The following is a 15,353-nucleotide window of genomic DNA, read 5'->3' as shown; positions in this document are numbered from 1 at the left end:
AAGAAGCTACTTGCACCACTATGAAGTAGTGTGTCATTGCATACTAACGCTGAGCACAAAGCGTGAAACAGTGAAGCACTCTTCATGATGCTGCGTTGATGCATAAAAATCATCGTAATTAATATTGGTGAGGAATTTCTTCCAAATACCTATACTGCAATTATTCTTATACTTTTAACTGCTTTATGAAAATAATTAAGCGACCTCAATAATTTACTTTTGGAGGTGACTTGAAAGTTCCATTGACAAACACTTGAAATCAGAATTATTTTATTTAACATCATGACGATGTTGGGTGTGCCGACAAAAAGCCAATGGAAAAGCTTGACGAGGCCGACGCCCTACAGAGGCATTGCAGTCGTACATAACATGGCACTTTTGGAAAACAAAAGAAACAGAAATAACAAATCTGGTATTAGGTGTTAATCATTTTGGACTCCTTACTTAAATGCCATGGGAGAGTGCAGCTCAACATTTGACAACCATAATTTGTTAGTATCCTTGGTACATACCATTTTAATGTCGCTCACGTAGGGTATTTTTGTTCTCCGCATTGCAAGGCTGACAGCTTTAGCGTTGGACAATTAGTTTTATCAACACGGGCTTTATACTGCCATAGAAGTAAAGTTTCATACAGCTGTGGCAAACGTATAAGTCTAAGTTCATTGTAAATCGGTTCGGAGTGTTCTAGCCGAGAAGCATTCATTACATTTCGAAAAGCTTTCTTTTGAAGGAGGCACAAGCGGTTAATATTCGTAAAAGACGTGGCACCCCATACCAAAAAGCAATAATTTACAACAGAAGAAAACAACGCACTGTACAACATTTTCTTAATCTTCGGCATGAAAGATTTCAGTCGACACAAAATACCGACAACATTTGAAAGCTTGTTCACCACCACTTCAACGTGATCATTCCAGTTCAAGTTTTCATTAAAAATAGCACCAAAGCTTTTTACCGCAGAGACTGTTTCTATAAAGTGACTAACCGATCCTTAAATAGAGTGGTGGCATATTTGTCAACTTATTACAAGGCCTGAAAAGCACAGCCTTCGTTTTGGCAGTGTTTATATTTAATAAATTATTTTCAGACCATTCTAGGAGCAACTGCAAACATTTTGTGCCTTGTTTTTCGAGATATGGCAACTGTGCAGCTCTAAAGAATAAAGTGGTGTCGTCAGCATAAATGACGAAAATTGGAAGTCTACTAATACAGACAATGTCGTTAACATAGAGAATAAACAGCAATGGCCCCAAGATACTACTTTGCGGTACACCTGAAACGATGTGCCTAGGATCAGATAAGTCATTGTTTATTTTTACTCAAGTAAGACTGAATTATGCCAAGAAACTGCCCACGGAAACCCCAGTGCTTGAGCTTAGCTAGCATTATTTTGTGGTTGATGCGGCCGTGGCCTCGTGGCATAGCACCCGCCTCGGCTTTGGGAGGTGGTAGGTTCAACCCCTGCTGCCGGCTGGGTACCCACCAGTTTTCTCAAAATGGGTGCAAGTCATGCCCCAGCCTGGTGCTCGGCTTCCTAGGGTTGCATTGCTTGGGAAAGGAGCCTGCGCCTTCAGATCCCGTCACTGTGGGCTTGAAGACAGGTACAAAGCAAACTTAGTCACATTCATGAGAAAAGGGCCACAAGTCGGGCTTCTACCACACGAGGCGGATTTAGGGTTGCTTGACGGGGGAACTTATCTCTGATCCCTCAAGGCAGCTGTGGCCTAGACCCTTTTTCCACGCATCTCACCCCACATGCGCTGAGCACCAGGCCAGGGGAAATCTTGTACTCATCAAAGAAACCGGTGGGTACCCGGCGGCACTGGGGATCGAACCCCGCAACTACCGAATGTGACGCGGATGCTTTACCACAAGGCCACCGCTTCGGTGAAATGGGTGCATTCAGGATTTAACACTCATCATCGTTGTGTTCATGGGCAACCTGCAGTGCCCAGGCAGCACTGCAATCCAGCTGTTTCACATGGCCGCTCTGCGCACGTGCATCTCGCCTCCTTGAGCTGCTTCACAGGTTGGAAACAAACCTTCAGCGGTGCTAGTGCAGTTCATGTTAAAGACAGGCGCAGGCATAGTTGGCACCTTGTGGAATCAAATGCACCAACGTGCATTTGTTTTCAACAAATTTTTAAGGGTGGCAGACGAGTTTTCACGCCCTCCCTGTAAGGTGACACATCTCATGAAAAAAGGAAGATTGTTTAAAGGTGCATCTAAAGCCTGCTGCTGTCAGCTGCTTTGGCAGCAACCACATCATGAATGATTAGATATGTATGTTTGGCTGAAAACATCCCTTGCCTAGATGCTCTCATGTTAGCGCAGTCAGCTGGCATACATTACATGTGGCTTCAACAGAGCACACATGCTCATGCCTATAAAAACGAGCAGGTGGCATGGAAAAGCACCACAGGTGCACCTACAAAATGCTTGCCCCTCTCGCTAGGCTGTGTTGCGGCACTGCAATCAACGCAGTAGGCTTCATCACAGGTTGCCTGTTAGGAATTGAAATATAATGCAACCACTTAGCTTCAAAGTGAACTCTGAGCACACCCCTTAGCAGACCTTACACTGCCTGCAACTCACATCTGGACATGCCAGTCCTCCTGTTATTGCATTTGTCATGAGCTGTTCGTGCTGTTATGAGCCAAAATTTTATTTTGAGCTCGCAATGCTGAAATATTGCAGTTTTGTGTGTTTCCTATAACTTGTGCTGAAAGATGGGATAGCCACAGCTTTTTGGATGACAGCTTGCATGAGTACCCCATATGCCCTTTAACAAGGAAAGTTTTTGCTATCTGTAGTGTTCATAGTTTAGTCACGAAATAATACTGTTCATGAAGAATGTGCACTTCACGAGAATCAAGTGTGTGTTTAGTTAACACACACTTGATTCTCGTGAAGTGCGCATTCTTGAGGTTGGTACACTAACATTTATTTGGTCGAATGCATAGTGTGCCAGTGTTAGGAAAACCTACAGTGGGAAGGCACATATGCAACACAGACAGGTAACTCATTTCAACTTGTCTACTGAGTGGCAAAGATTTCAAAGCATACACGCTTATAAATTGGCGATAAACAACCAGAAGACGTTTGTATTGCATACTGCGTGCCCACAGCACAGCAAAAATCCGACCAAGCCAAACAGCACGTTCTTCAGCACAAGGTGACCAAAGCATTTTGCGGTTCTCCAATTTGAAGTCGGTACCAATATCTCACCACAATGCACGTGCTAGGCACTTGAGCATGTCCTGACAATGTAACAACACCAAAATTTAATCCACCTCGACAATGGTCCACTAAACCTTATTTGGCGTCACAGCTTCCACTACGTGCCACCACATCACGACGGTAGTGTTTTGCGGTGGATATCTGATGAGGGATACAGAAAAGAGTAGGTCGTGATGAGAAGTCACCAAATACCAGAAGTAGAGCACACAACAGGTTTGCTACTGGAGGGTAAAAAATAAAGCAATGACAGACCAGCAGCGGCGGACTGTATCGCTGAAATCGCAATGCCTCCAGAAATACACAATCTATGCGATGAAGCGCCTGTACAACGAAAGCATTTGCGGGGGCTGACTTCACACATTAAGAAGAAACGCCTCGTCATATTACAAAGGGAACTGCTAGAAATCGCTGCTGAAAGACTGCGAACGTGCAGCCAAGCAATGTGCCATTGAGCAATGTGCATAAAAATTTTTAAGAAATGCATCTTCCACCCTGGAGGCAGCCATCTTCCACCAACAGGCCAACCAACAAAGCAAGGTCTGCCCAATTTGGCGGAGTAATAACACAAGCAGTTTTGGAACAATTTTTTTCAAAAAATGCACGCAAAGTAGTGCATCTTGTAAAATAAGTATAAAATAAAATAGTTCGCAAAACTGTAGAACAAATAGGATTACGATTAGTGCCAGTTTTTCGTCGATCACGAAATTGGCGAGGCAGCAACATCGTGATTGCCATCAAGTCAGAATCCGAATGTATTCAATCCAATCCAATCCGATCCGATCGTGGAATCGTATTGGCGTTTTGCAGTGTCGGTTTAAGTTCGCTGCAAAATTAATTTATTTCCGTCTTTATTGTTTCAAAGTTACGCTGTGTAAGTTAATGAAACACTTACGCTTACCACGGTTTGACCCTCGGCGACTGCGATCAGCGAGTCGAGCTACGTAGGCTCGATGTGCCCCACACAGCGGACTCCATCCTCCGTGCAGCGAAGAGCCCCGCCACCACAAGAGATGCCCGGAACGAAGCGTAGTTTTTCGCTTCGAACGACATGTGAGCGTCATCGCCGGGACGCCACGACAGCTTCCTCAAACCACAGTTCATGTCCAACTCAAGTGTACGCGTCTGGGGACAAGGGTACGGCGATAACCAACCAGCGAAAAGGTAACCTGTCAGAAAACCCGACAGAGCCGTGTGAAAATCTAAAGCATTGAATTTCCTGCAAACTGGGCAGCGTCTCTTATGATGTTAAACGCTTAAAATATACGGTGTCTCTTCAACAATGGGTGCCAACTAAGCGCGACAGTCTGAACTTGCACGCCACAAATACGATGTCGAAGCACTAGCTGTGGCAGTCGTTTGGTCGCGGATAGGATGGAAACGAAAGAGTGGAAGCACTGGCCTTAAATGAGCTAATTTAAAGGTTGAGATGTTGGGAGCTTCGTTCTCATTGGGACAACGATAGAAACGGGGCGTAGCAGTACCTTCGACACTGGGCACATGGATGGATGGATGATAATGGCTTTAGCCTTTGTACCGGGCGGTAGCTTTCGCCACCACGGAAGGGCACTGTTGCTTGCTACTGTGGATGTGCTTGGTGGTTTGATTAATCCGTGATCAAGATATAGCTCGCGCTGCAGGTTGTTTTTGTTGTTTCCCGCTCGTATATATATTGTGTCGTATGGTTTCAGTATACACGATTCTGCCATGGGCACACTGTCACGGATCTCCCCGAGAACGCTCGGGCCGAAAGAATGGACCAGGCGACAGGTTACCTACACAGACGCACATTTAATACACCCTACGCGACACAAACCCTAGCACACAAAACTAACTAACAAAGCTAACACAAAACATAAAGACTACCGAAACACACAAACTGGCAACACCCAGTCTGCTAGTGTTCGGCGTATGTGCTCACGGTTTGGTGCTGCTGATGCGTTGCATGGGTACAGTCAGTGGCATCTAGATAGCTGGCGTCGAGGCGGCGTTTCGAAGTGCTCAGGCTGGTGGCGTTGGCGTCGTCGTACGAGCTCCCGGTCGAAGTGCCCGTGGAGGCATTGCTAGCGATGTTGGCATTGATTGCACCACCCGGATGGGTGGCAACAGTGCTGGAGGCACTCCTGGCTGTGGTTCCGTCAGCCGTTGACTCCCCGGAATGAGCTTAGGAATGGCAGGAAGTCTACGGTGCGACGCCGTAGAAGTCGACATCACCGGAGCAGTAGCCGGTGTTGCTCTCTTCCAGCTAAGGTGTTCCTGACCCGCTGGAGCCTCCACTTCTCTGTTCTTCCCTCCCGTGCCACGCTATCCCTCGCGCTTTTATAGCCTTGTCGTTGGTACACGTCATCATCTTCTCTTCTCCACCAATACCTGCCGCGATGTCTCAGTGGTTACGGCGCTCGGCTGCTGACCCGAAAGACGTGGGTTCGATCCCGGCTGCGGCGGTCGAATCTCGTTGGAGGCAAAATTCTAGAGGCCGGTGTGCTGTGCGATGTCTGTGCACGTTAAAGAACCCCAGTTGGTCGAAATTTCCGGAGCCCTTCACTACGGCGTCCCTCATAGCTTGAGTCGCTTTGGGACGTTAAACCCCAATAAATCAAATCAAATCAAATCTTCTCCACCAATCAACTCTTCCCACCTCACCGACTACCTCTTCTTCATCTTCTTTATTCTTGGATTAATACACGTCATGCTTATCGTCATCCCATTTTTCTTTTCCAGATTTTAGTTCATACTTCTGTTTCCAATTTCCTAATATATGTGACACACGCACAGGCACACTCAGACTGACGTAGCAGTCGACAGTCACTTTGCAGCTGGGACGTTGTCTGCCACACTGCGACACAGCGAATGACTGCGCTTGGCCTTCTTTGATGGCCTGCCTGGTGGGACACGTTTCGAGCCTTTGTGCAGGCCAGGTCGTCTCCTTGCAATGCTTGTTGGCTGCACATTTATCTTGCCTCGGCACCTTGAAACCCTGCAGACTGCAGCTGACATGTTTATTAGTGGTGTGACAAAGCTCTGCTTGTTTGGAAGGCTTTTCAGTTTTTTCGCAAGTCTGGCTGTGTGCTTCATGCATGTCGGGTCGTTGTTAACTTCAGCCTTTAGGTGCAGAAAGGCTTCTATGAGGGCTTCAAAAGGGTCTTCCTCCAGTTCCTGAAACACACACAAAAAAACCAAAAATGTTTTGCTTAAAGGCTGCTGTTTGCCTACCAATGGGCTGATTGTTATAATCTTTTGCATGCAAAGAGGAAGCTGAGCTGTGTGATTCTGATACTTGTCAAAGATACTGGCATGATACGGTTTGTTAAGCTTTCTTCCATTGAAAAATGAGCGAATTTTTGTGATGCATATGTGGTAGAAGTAACATATTATTCATAAACCTTCTTTATGGTGCCAGTAGCAACAGAATCATGGTTGCTAAGAGGCAGCATGCCATTCGGCGTTTGCAGGCTGTTGCTGCTATGGGCAACAGAGAGGCATGTGAGAGTAGGATGATGAGCCCATGCAGATGGTGCAAGCACATCGTCTGATCGTGGGGTGGCTTCACAAACAGTGGCATCTTGGCCTCTCCACTAAATTTAAATTTGCTTCCTCCATGGGCATGAACTGTTGTTAGGTCCGCTTGCTTTGGGGGGAAAATTTCATAATTGAGAATTTCTGCAGAATTCTTGTTAGTAACCACAATTTCGTTTTTGTTATTGCAGACACCAATCGGAGCGAGAGAATAATAAAAATGTGACTGTTTTTTTTTTAATTCCCGTGAAAGCCGGCATATTGTTGCACAGTTTTGATGATGCTGTGACATGCTAGACCTCTGCATATACATAAGGAAGTGAACATGTCAAGCTTGGCGGCTGTAGTGGCAACGCGTTCACAGTCCTGTATAGGAAAAGTCATGATACTGTCATCTCTCGAAATAAGCATTAATGGTGGTGGCAAAAAGTTTCCAGTTTCGACTCAACATCCATTCTTGGGTTTTTATCTTCTGTGGTACCAGGCTGTACATTAATGAGTGAGGGAAGTCCGAGGCCAGACTAATGCACGGCTGTGCCTGGCTTGCATGCATGGTCACAACAGCATGTGTAGGATTGTGCACCATGGCAGACTTAGAGAGATAAATCAGTCACTGGGAGACATTTTGTCAAACAAGCACCATTCTTCAAGTGGAGGGAATACCAAGTATTACCTGATGGTGAACTACAACCAGCACATGCTATTTTACTGAAGGTACATTTGAAGTACAAGGGTTGTTTCAGAAATAAGCGTGTATTTATTTTGTGTGTTATGTTTCCGGCAAAATGTTGCACATTTTTCTTTATGAGTTCACAGAATTTTAAATTCTCCACCACAAAAAGTGTAGTCACTTGTCATCAATGACTATGGTTTATAATGACTCCGGCTAACATAGAGTTGCCGTCACTTGTCTTGCAAATGTATAGCGCCATAGCAAACCTGGTTCAGTGGTTGAGCACTGCAGGTTTCCCTACTTTCTGGAGGGCTGTACTGGCTAGTTGCAGCTGTTGAGGTAGAGGGAGTGTTCCAACAGTCAGGAACATCGGTGGGAGCCTCGCCGCAGACAGCATTTTGCAGCGCTTGTGTCTTCTCATGGAGGCCTTCGAAGAAATCAATGCCGGGTGTTACGACTCGCCTTCGTCCTGGGGAAGACGACGACATGGCAGCAGCGAAACGCCGACAAACCCCGAGACGCGCGTTGGGTGAACGCCTGGATGGCCACGGAAGCCGCGTCCGTCTGCCCGGTTGAGCGAGCGTTTCCCGTACACCGAGTGGGAACGCGCGTTCGAAATGCGCGCGAACGCCGCTCATGGACATTTCGGCGTCTGCGCTACGTGGTTGGCATCGTTCCCCTCTCCCAGCGCGTGACGACGGCGTGATCTCTCGGGAGTGAGTGAGTGCGTGCGTGTCGGTGATTGGTGCCAGTGAAACCCGGCCCCCATCTAGGGACCCTAGGGAAGAGAACTCTTAAAAAGCCGGCAGCGGCACGGCCGAAGAGGCTTTTTTCATCATGCTCTCCTGTTGAGCTGTCACGATGCAGCGTTCCTGCAGCTCACTTGTAAATATTCATGTATAAATTCCTCTTCATTGTCTTTTCCCAGCAGCCTCGTCACAGGCGTCCCTCATTTTGCTCTCCGGGGCACGTCCATGCTACCTCGTCCGTAACAAACTGGTGGCAGCGGTGGGGTGCTGCTACCTCGTCCCTAACAAACTGGTTGGCAGCGGTGGGACGCGAATCGTCGGACGCCGGCGGAGAGTTGCGGACAACGGGACGCTGAGCAGCAGAACGGCGAGTCGGGGGCAGTGCAACAGCCCTTTGTGAGGACTGGTTGCCTGCAGCGGACCGACTGCGCTGGATTCTTGGCTGCGAGGTTTGGTGAGTGCGGGACTTTCTTCTGCTGAGTTTTGCCAGGCTTTTGTTAGTGTCGGGAACAGAGCTGGTAATTCGGTTGTCGTTGCTGCTGGGTTAGTTGCAGCAAGACAATAGCGGGCAGTAGAGAAGCAGTACTCGGAGCAGCCATGGATTGGAAGACGCTGCGCAAACCAAAGTTACTGGAGCTTGCGAAAGAGTTGGGTCTGGAGGTATCAGACAAACTCAGAAAACCAGAACTGCTGAAGGCTATTCTTGCGTTGGAGGCTGAAGATGACGAGCTTGCGGAATGCCTTGAGGCCATTGAGGAGAGGGAATTGGCAAAAAGAGAACAAGAGGAACGCGAACGTAAAGAAAAGCAAGAGGAACGCGAACGTAAAGAAAAACAAGAGAAAGAGGAACGCGAGTGTCAATACGCTTTGGAAATGAAGCGTCTCGACATAGAGATGGAACGCGTTCGTGGGTCAAGTCAGGCACACGGTGCAGGAGAGCGGGTATCGTACAAAATGACTGACTTAATGCGGCCGTTTCAGACTGGAGACGACATTGGTTTCTTCCTTGTTAACTTCGAGCGAACGTGCGAGTATCAGCGGTTTTCTAAGGAAACGTGGCCACGGCGTTTGCTCACTTTGTTGCCCGCTGAGGCGGCCGACGTAATCGCTCGCCTGAAGAAAGAGGAGGCGGAGGATTACGATCTGGTGAAATCGAGTCTGCTTAAAAAGTACAGGCTGTCGGCAGAAGCGTTCCGTCGGAAGTTTCGCGAAACGGAGAAAGACAAAAACGAGTCATATCCGGATTTCGCCTACAAGCTTATGTCAAACATGCAGGAATGGCTTAAAGAAGAGAAAGCGTTTGGCAATCACGAGAAAGTTCTGCAGTGTTTCGGGCTGGAGCAATTTTATAGACGATTACCGGAAAACGTGCGGTACTGGGTCTTGGACAGGCCAGACGTTAGTACCGTGGCGAGAGCCGCTGAGTTAGCAGAGGAGTTTGTGACTCGTCGGGCTCGCGGAGCCAGGGACGGTCAACGGGGTGAATTCGGCTCGAAGTTTGAGAGGCCGAAGTTCACGCCCATCAGACCAAAGGAGGGCAAACATGGTGCGGATGCGAGTAAAAATGATCCGACCGAGCGCACAGACACGGCGGCAGCCGACAACGAACGCAGAAAGAGGTTAGAGGCGAGGCAAACGCGCGTGTGTTATACTTGCCAGAAGCCGGGACACTTTTGGGCGCAGTGTCCCGAAGCGAAAACTAAGCTCGTATTTTTGTCAGTATGCAGTAATGACGAGAACATGAAGCTTCTGGAGCCGTACATGCGAGACCTCGTCGTGAACGGGAAAGAGTGCCGAGTGCTTCGTGATTCCGCGGCGACGATGGATGTGGTTCACCCCTCTTTCGTAGAACCCGATATGTTCACGGGCGAGTGCGCATGGATCAAGCGAGCCGTGGAAGCACATAGCGTGTGTCTGCCCGTTGCAAAAGTGCGTATTGAAGGACCTTTCGGCGCACTTGAGACAGAGGCCGCGGTGTCATCTATGCTCCCCCCTTAGTATCCGTACCTATTTTCAAACAGGTCCGATCACCTCCTGCGCGAAAAGGGACTCGTGTTTGGTGAGGGTAGCGTTCAGGCCTTGACCAGATCGAGAGCTCGGGAGCTTGCTGCAAAGGCGGTAGTTGCGGAGGCAGATTTGGAAGGCCAAATTGACGGTGGTAAGCTACACCGCGATAGTGTCAGGGACCGAGTTAGAAGCCCCGCTCAGTCGCCGGATGACACGAAGGCTGTGCAGAAGTGGCGGTATAGGACAGGTTTGGTCCAGGAAAGAAAGGCCACTTCGGCAGCGAGGACCGATGAGTTCGGTCGAAAAGCTAGCGAAGAGTGCAGATCCACAAGCCGTGAGGGCTCGGGGGATAATGTAGGCACTAAGGCTAGTAATGAGGAAGAGTGCAGATCCGCCAGCCGTGAGGGCTCGGGCGATAATGTAGGCACTGCTAAAAATAAGGAAAGGGGCAATGCGTTGGTTTTGAGCCCAGAGAAGCATGCACTTTCCGGGACGGAGGCGGATTCCTGCGGTCGGGAGGATAATACCCAGGAGAAAGACGCCGAAGGTCTCCGTGACCAGGGAAAAGTAGTCCTTGGGTTATTTGAGGAAAGTCATGATGAAAGTTCTGTGAAGGCCGAGTTTAATGGGAATGAAGAGCAAACTGTGAGTTGCAGGATTCCCACCGAAAACAAAGCCGAGCGATCTGCTTCGTTAGTGAGCACAGACAACGCTAATAAGGGAGAAGCGACCGTCTCTAGCCCTGAGGCAAAACCTGCTTTGACAAGCGAGATTGATGCTTCTGTTCAGGAAGAGACTAGTGAGCTTGCGGGCCAGAGCAGTCAAGGAATCAAGGGAGACCCTCCTTCGATGCGGCTGGCGAACCTTAGTAGCCAAGTTTTGGACACAGCGCTTTGCTGTAAGGAGAGCGGCTGCGAGTCACCCGAGTGCACCGCTGAAACCCAAGGGCAGATCGCAACGTTAGCCATCGAGTGTGGTTTAGATCAAGTTGCAGGCCAGGGAGTTAGGGTCGCAGGGTCGATTAGCAAGCCTCAGGAGAGCAAGTTATGCTCAGCAGGAGATAAAGTGCTGTCGGAACAGCTGGCTACTGCGACCTGCGGTGACTCACCGAAAGCACGAGCCGATAATTCGAACTTAAGGGTGAAATACGGCTCGGTGCTGCGTCAGAGAAAAGATGCGGAGGGTGAGGACACCGCGAGCAAGGGAGGCGCGCAGGGCCGTTCTGCGAAGGCAGTTTTAGGAAAGCGGCCGCGCTCAGGGAGAGCCAAGCCAAGGGGTAGACCGCGGAAAAAGGACGAAGGACGGGCCCAAAACATTGTAGGGGTTAAGGCCGGTCAACAACGTAATCGTCGGATACTGACACCGCGGTACTCCAGACGCGACAGGCGCCGAAAAAGGGCCAAGCTGACTAGGCGTTTACAGACAAAACGAAAGCCACCTGTCCCATCGCGGCGACCCCGCGGTAGTTCTTGCAGGACGGGGGAACCTCACAGCGGTTCGCAGAGAAGCACGCCCAGCTACCGCATGAAAGAAAACCGCAATACGGGCTCCAGTCGAAGAACATTGCTGAATCGAGAAAGGAGTCCTCGTAGGCGTTTCTTTCATACGCGTCCGTCAACCCCTCGCATTCAAATGTTCAGACGCTACTTGGGTGTTGGAGACACGCGGCCGGTGTGCGAAACAAATCAATGTCGCGTGGCGTCTGAGGCTCGCAGGTGTCGAAGCGCAGTTAAGCCCTTCGAATTTTGTGAATTGTCGGCTGCTAAAGCCACTGTTGGTGTGCGTCCGCGCAGGGCGCGGTTGAAGAATAGGCGACCCCATTGAGCCGCGGCGCGGCTCGCTAGCAGCGGATTCCGAGGATGTCTCTGCTGTTTGCTTTTTCTTGTTTTAAACCATTCCTGCAGAAAAAGCGTTTTGCAGAAAAAGCGTTTTGCAGAATAAAAAAAGTGAAAAAAAAAAGAAGTTTTTAGCAGGAATAGGTTTCGGACGCGTTGTTTGCATTGAAAGCGTTTCTTTTGACAAAGATTTTGAAAAACGCACTAGTGGTGCCCATGTGTAGCAGCGTCCGCTAAAACGCGAAGTGCAAGCCAGACGCGCCATTTAGGCAACTAGCATAAGCGCCTGGAGTCGCTTGATTTTATGGCATTAGGAAAATTACTGTGACTTTGGTTTGGATGTTGAGCTAAGCTTTGCATGGTTATGCAACGTCACGGCAGTATCCTTCCATGCAGAATGGAGTGGAAACAAGTGCGTTCGTAATTGTCATGGTCATTACGAATCAAAATCATCACAAAAAGGGGAGTCTCAAAGGTAATGCCGATAACTTTAATTGAGGTCCCTAACACAAGAGTCAGCATCACAGTTGCAGTTTGCTGGTGATTTTTCTTCCTGATGTAGGATTTTGCACCTATTGGTTTTGTTTATTGTTTTAAATTGAGATGCGCTTTGTGGTATAATGTGCCGATTTGCGGGCATTTTCTCAGTGCTGCGGAACTACTCCCAGGGATTGATTGGGTTGGTAAGGGGGAAAGAGCCTGGCATCGCTTAGTGGGGATTGTGTCGTGCTTGCGGACTGAGCGGTTGGGTTTTCGGCGTGGTTCTAACGCTAGCGGAGCACGAGTCACTTTGCAGTGCCCTTTGGGAACCTGCACATGCGAAGGCAGACTTCGGGGTGCGCTGAGCTCCAGAACCGCCGAGAGAGAACCGACTGCAGTTGAGACCAGCCTCAAGCGACATCCCTCCGGACAGCGGATGCTGTCCCCTGTCCATCGGGATCTCCTTCCCCCGGCGGGGCAGTCTGTTACGACTCGCCTTCGTCCTGGGGAAGACGACGACATGGCAGCAGCGAAACGCCGACAAACCCCGAGACGCGCGTTGGGTGAACGCCTGGATGGCCACGGAAGCCGCGTCCGTCTGCCCGGTTGAGCGAGCGTTTCCCGTACACCGAGTGGGAACGCGCGTTCGAAATGCGCGCGAACGCCGCTCATGGACATTTCGGCGTCTGCGCTACGTGGTTGGCATCGTTCCCCTCTCCCAGCGCGTGACGACGGCGTGATCTCTCGGGAGTGAGTGAGTGCGTGCGTGTCGGTGATTGGTGCCAGTGAAACCCGGCCCCCATCTAGGGACTCTAGGGAAGAGAACTCTTAAAAAGCCGGCAGCGGCACGGCCGAAGAGGCTTTTTTCATCATGCTCTCCTGTTGAGCTGTCACGATGCAGCGTTCCTGCAGCTAACTTGTAAATATTCATGTATAAATTCCTCTTCATTGTCTTTTCCCAGCAGCCTCGTCACAGGCGTCCCTCATTTTGCTCTCCGGGGCACGTCCATGCTACCTCGTCCGTAACACGGGGCAGTTGTCTCCGAGCGCAAGCTTTCCAAGGTTGTAGCGACCTTCTCTAGTCTGCAGAGGTGCATTTGGGAAGATCCCACCAATCACTTTGTGCACGGGTGCCTGGTGTTTACAAAATGCACCGTGCTGTCCAGAGCGGCATGTGCACAGGCCGATGTCAGAGTACACTGTGTAAAACTTGCTCTCTGGACTGCCACTTGGGACGACATAATGCCCATCTCCATCACACCTGATGTTGTTTTTGGTACCTTCTGGCAGTTTCTTCAGAAGCCTCTCATATTGCAGCATGTGCCCAGTCGCACGTGAGTGGGCATGGTCAAGTATTCTGTGCAAGAAATACTCTTCCCACACAACAGAGAGGAACTCAGCTAGGGCCACAACATTAAATGCTTTAGTTCTATGCAGGATTATGTCTTTTAGGACCCTAATCGAGGCCTCTGAATAGTTTATTTATTTATTTATTTATTTATTTATTTATTTATTTATTTATTTATTTGAACATACTGCAGGCCCTTTTCGGGCCCATGCAGGAGTGTTTACAATGCATCATTGATCAAACAGAGTAAAAACAAAAATTCAAAAATACAGAGATGTTCTCTGACCCAAACACAAAAAGATTAGGAGAGAATTAAACAGAAAAGTCAATTTTTTCGATATAATTAAGAAATAGTTCCACGGACGTACACTTCACCGCATCTTCAGGCAATTTATTCCAATATGATATAGCATCTGGAAACAGGGAGTACCTGTGGATATTTACACGGCTGACTGGTTGACGAAGTGTTTTACTATGGTTTGTTCTAGACGAGTGTTTGAATGGCGGGTGTAAGTATTGTGAATTGGCTATTTTGAAGTGACCGTGAAGAAGTTGGAACAAAAACTTTAATCTGGAAATGATTCTTCTCTGTGACAGGCTTTGTAAATTTGACTGAACTATTAGACTGGTAGCGCTAGTTTGACGTGAATACTTTGAATAGACGAACCTCACTGCTAGTTTTTGGATGCGCTCTAATTTGTTGATTAAGCTTTTTTGATGGGGGCTCCAGACTATATCCGCATATTCTAGGGTAGGTCTTATAAGAGTTTTATAGGCACTGAGTTTAATATGGGCCGGCGTGTTACGGAGCTTTCTCCTTAAATAATGTAATTTACCTTCAGCTTTAGAGCAAATGGATTTGATGTAGGGCTCCCAACGCACTTTAGATGTTAGGATGAGCCCCAGATACTTCACCTGATCATATTTTTTAACCTGTGCGTCACCAAGTGTGTATGTAAAACTTAGAGGATGCTTCTTATTAGTGAATGTGATACTTTTGGTTTTATCTGCGTTAAGTTTCATTCCCCAGGTCATACACCAAGCGTGGATTGATTCTAGGGAATTGTTAAGGAGAATTTGATCGTCAGATTTTTTTACAGCTATATATACGACACAATCGTCTGCAAAAAGGCGAAGCTGGATCGATGAACTAACACAGGAATGAATATCATTTGTATAAATGAGGAACAAAAGAGGCGCAAGTACTGATCCCTGGGGTACACCCGAATACACATCCAGGTTTTGCGAAACGTATTCACCTATTTTGACGCATTGTTTTCTGTTCTGCAAATAGCAGGAAATCCATGACACAATGTTGCGATCAATGCCAAAAGATAGTAATTTTGTTACAAGGTCATCGTGAGGAACAACATCAAACGCTTTAGAGAAGTCTAAGAATATAGCATCTATCTGGTAGCCTTCATTAATTGTGTTAGCGATGTCGTGAGTAATTTCAGCAAGCTGCGTTACTGTTGAAAGCCCTGTTCTGAAACCGTGTTGTTTTT

The 15,353-nt window shown here is 48.3% G+C and overlaps 1 protein-coding gene and 1 pseudogene across 1 annotated transcript; one reads left to right on the top strand and one right to left on the bottom strand.

The window, feature by feature from the left end:
• Positions 1–5,910: 5,910 nt before the first annotated feature.
• LOC149338170 (uncharacterized) lies at positions 5,911–13,823 on the bottom strand. The gene is made up of 3 exons (XM_089547539.1): positions 13,528–13,823; positions 7,696–7,891; positions 5,911–6,396 (listed from the first exon to the last, which is right to left on the bottom strand). Exons 1-3 carry the CDS (start codon positions 13,818–13,820, stop codon positions 6,046–6,048), a joined length of 840 nt encoding a protein of 279 aa, XP_089403665.1. The 5' UTR covers positions 13,821–13,823; the 3' UTR covers positions 5,911–6,045.
• LOC149338171 (uncharacterized) lies at positions 7,882–13,240 on the top strand (annotated as a pseudogene).
• Positions 13,824–15,353: the final 1,530 nt, after the last annotated feature.

Source organism: Amblyomma mixtum, chromosome 6 (assembly GCF_055824585.1).
Source record: "Amblyomma mixtum isolate Tamu chromosome 6, ASM5582458v1, whole genome shotgun sequence".
NCBI lineage: Eukaryota > Metazoa > Arthropoda > Arachnida > Ixodida > Ixodidae > Amblyomma > Amblyomma mixtum.
Note: the sequence above shows the minus strand (reverse complement) of the source record. Positions and strands in the feature narration are given on the sequence as shown.

Excerpts from the sequence above, each read along its gene's own strand:
- LOC149338170 (XM_089547539.1), bottom strand. The coding sequence starts at position 13,820 with ATGCTGCAATATGAGAGGCTTCTGAAGAAACTGCCAGAAGGTACCAAA. Across the intron at positions 7,892-13,527 it reads CTCGGAGACAACTGCCCCGT|GCGAGTCGTAACACCCGGCA; the intron begins GTTACGGACGAG and ends CCCAGGACGAAG. Across the intron at positions 6,397-7,695 it reads GTGCTCAACCACTGAACCAG|GAACTGGAGGAAGACCCTTT; the intron begins GTTTGCTATGGC and ends TGTGTGTTTCAG.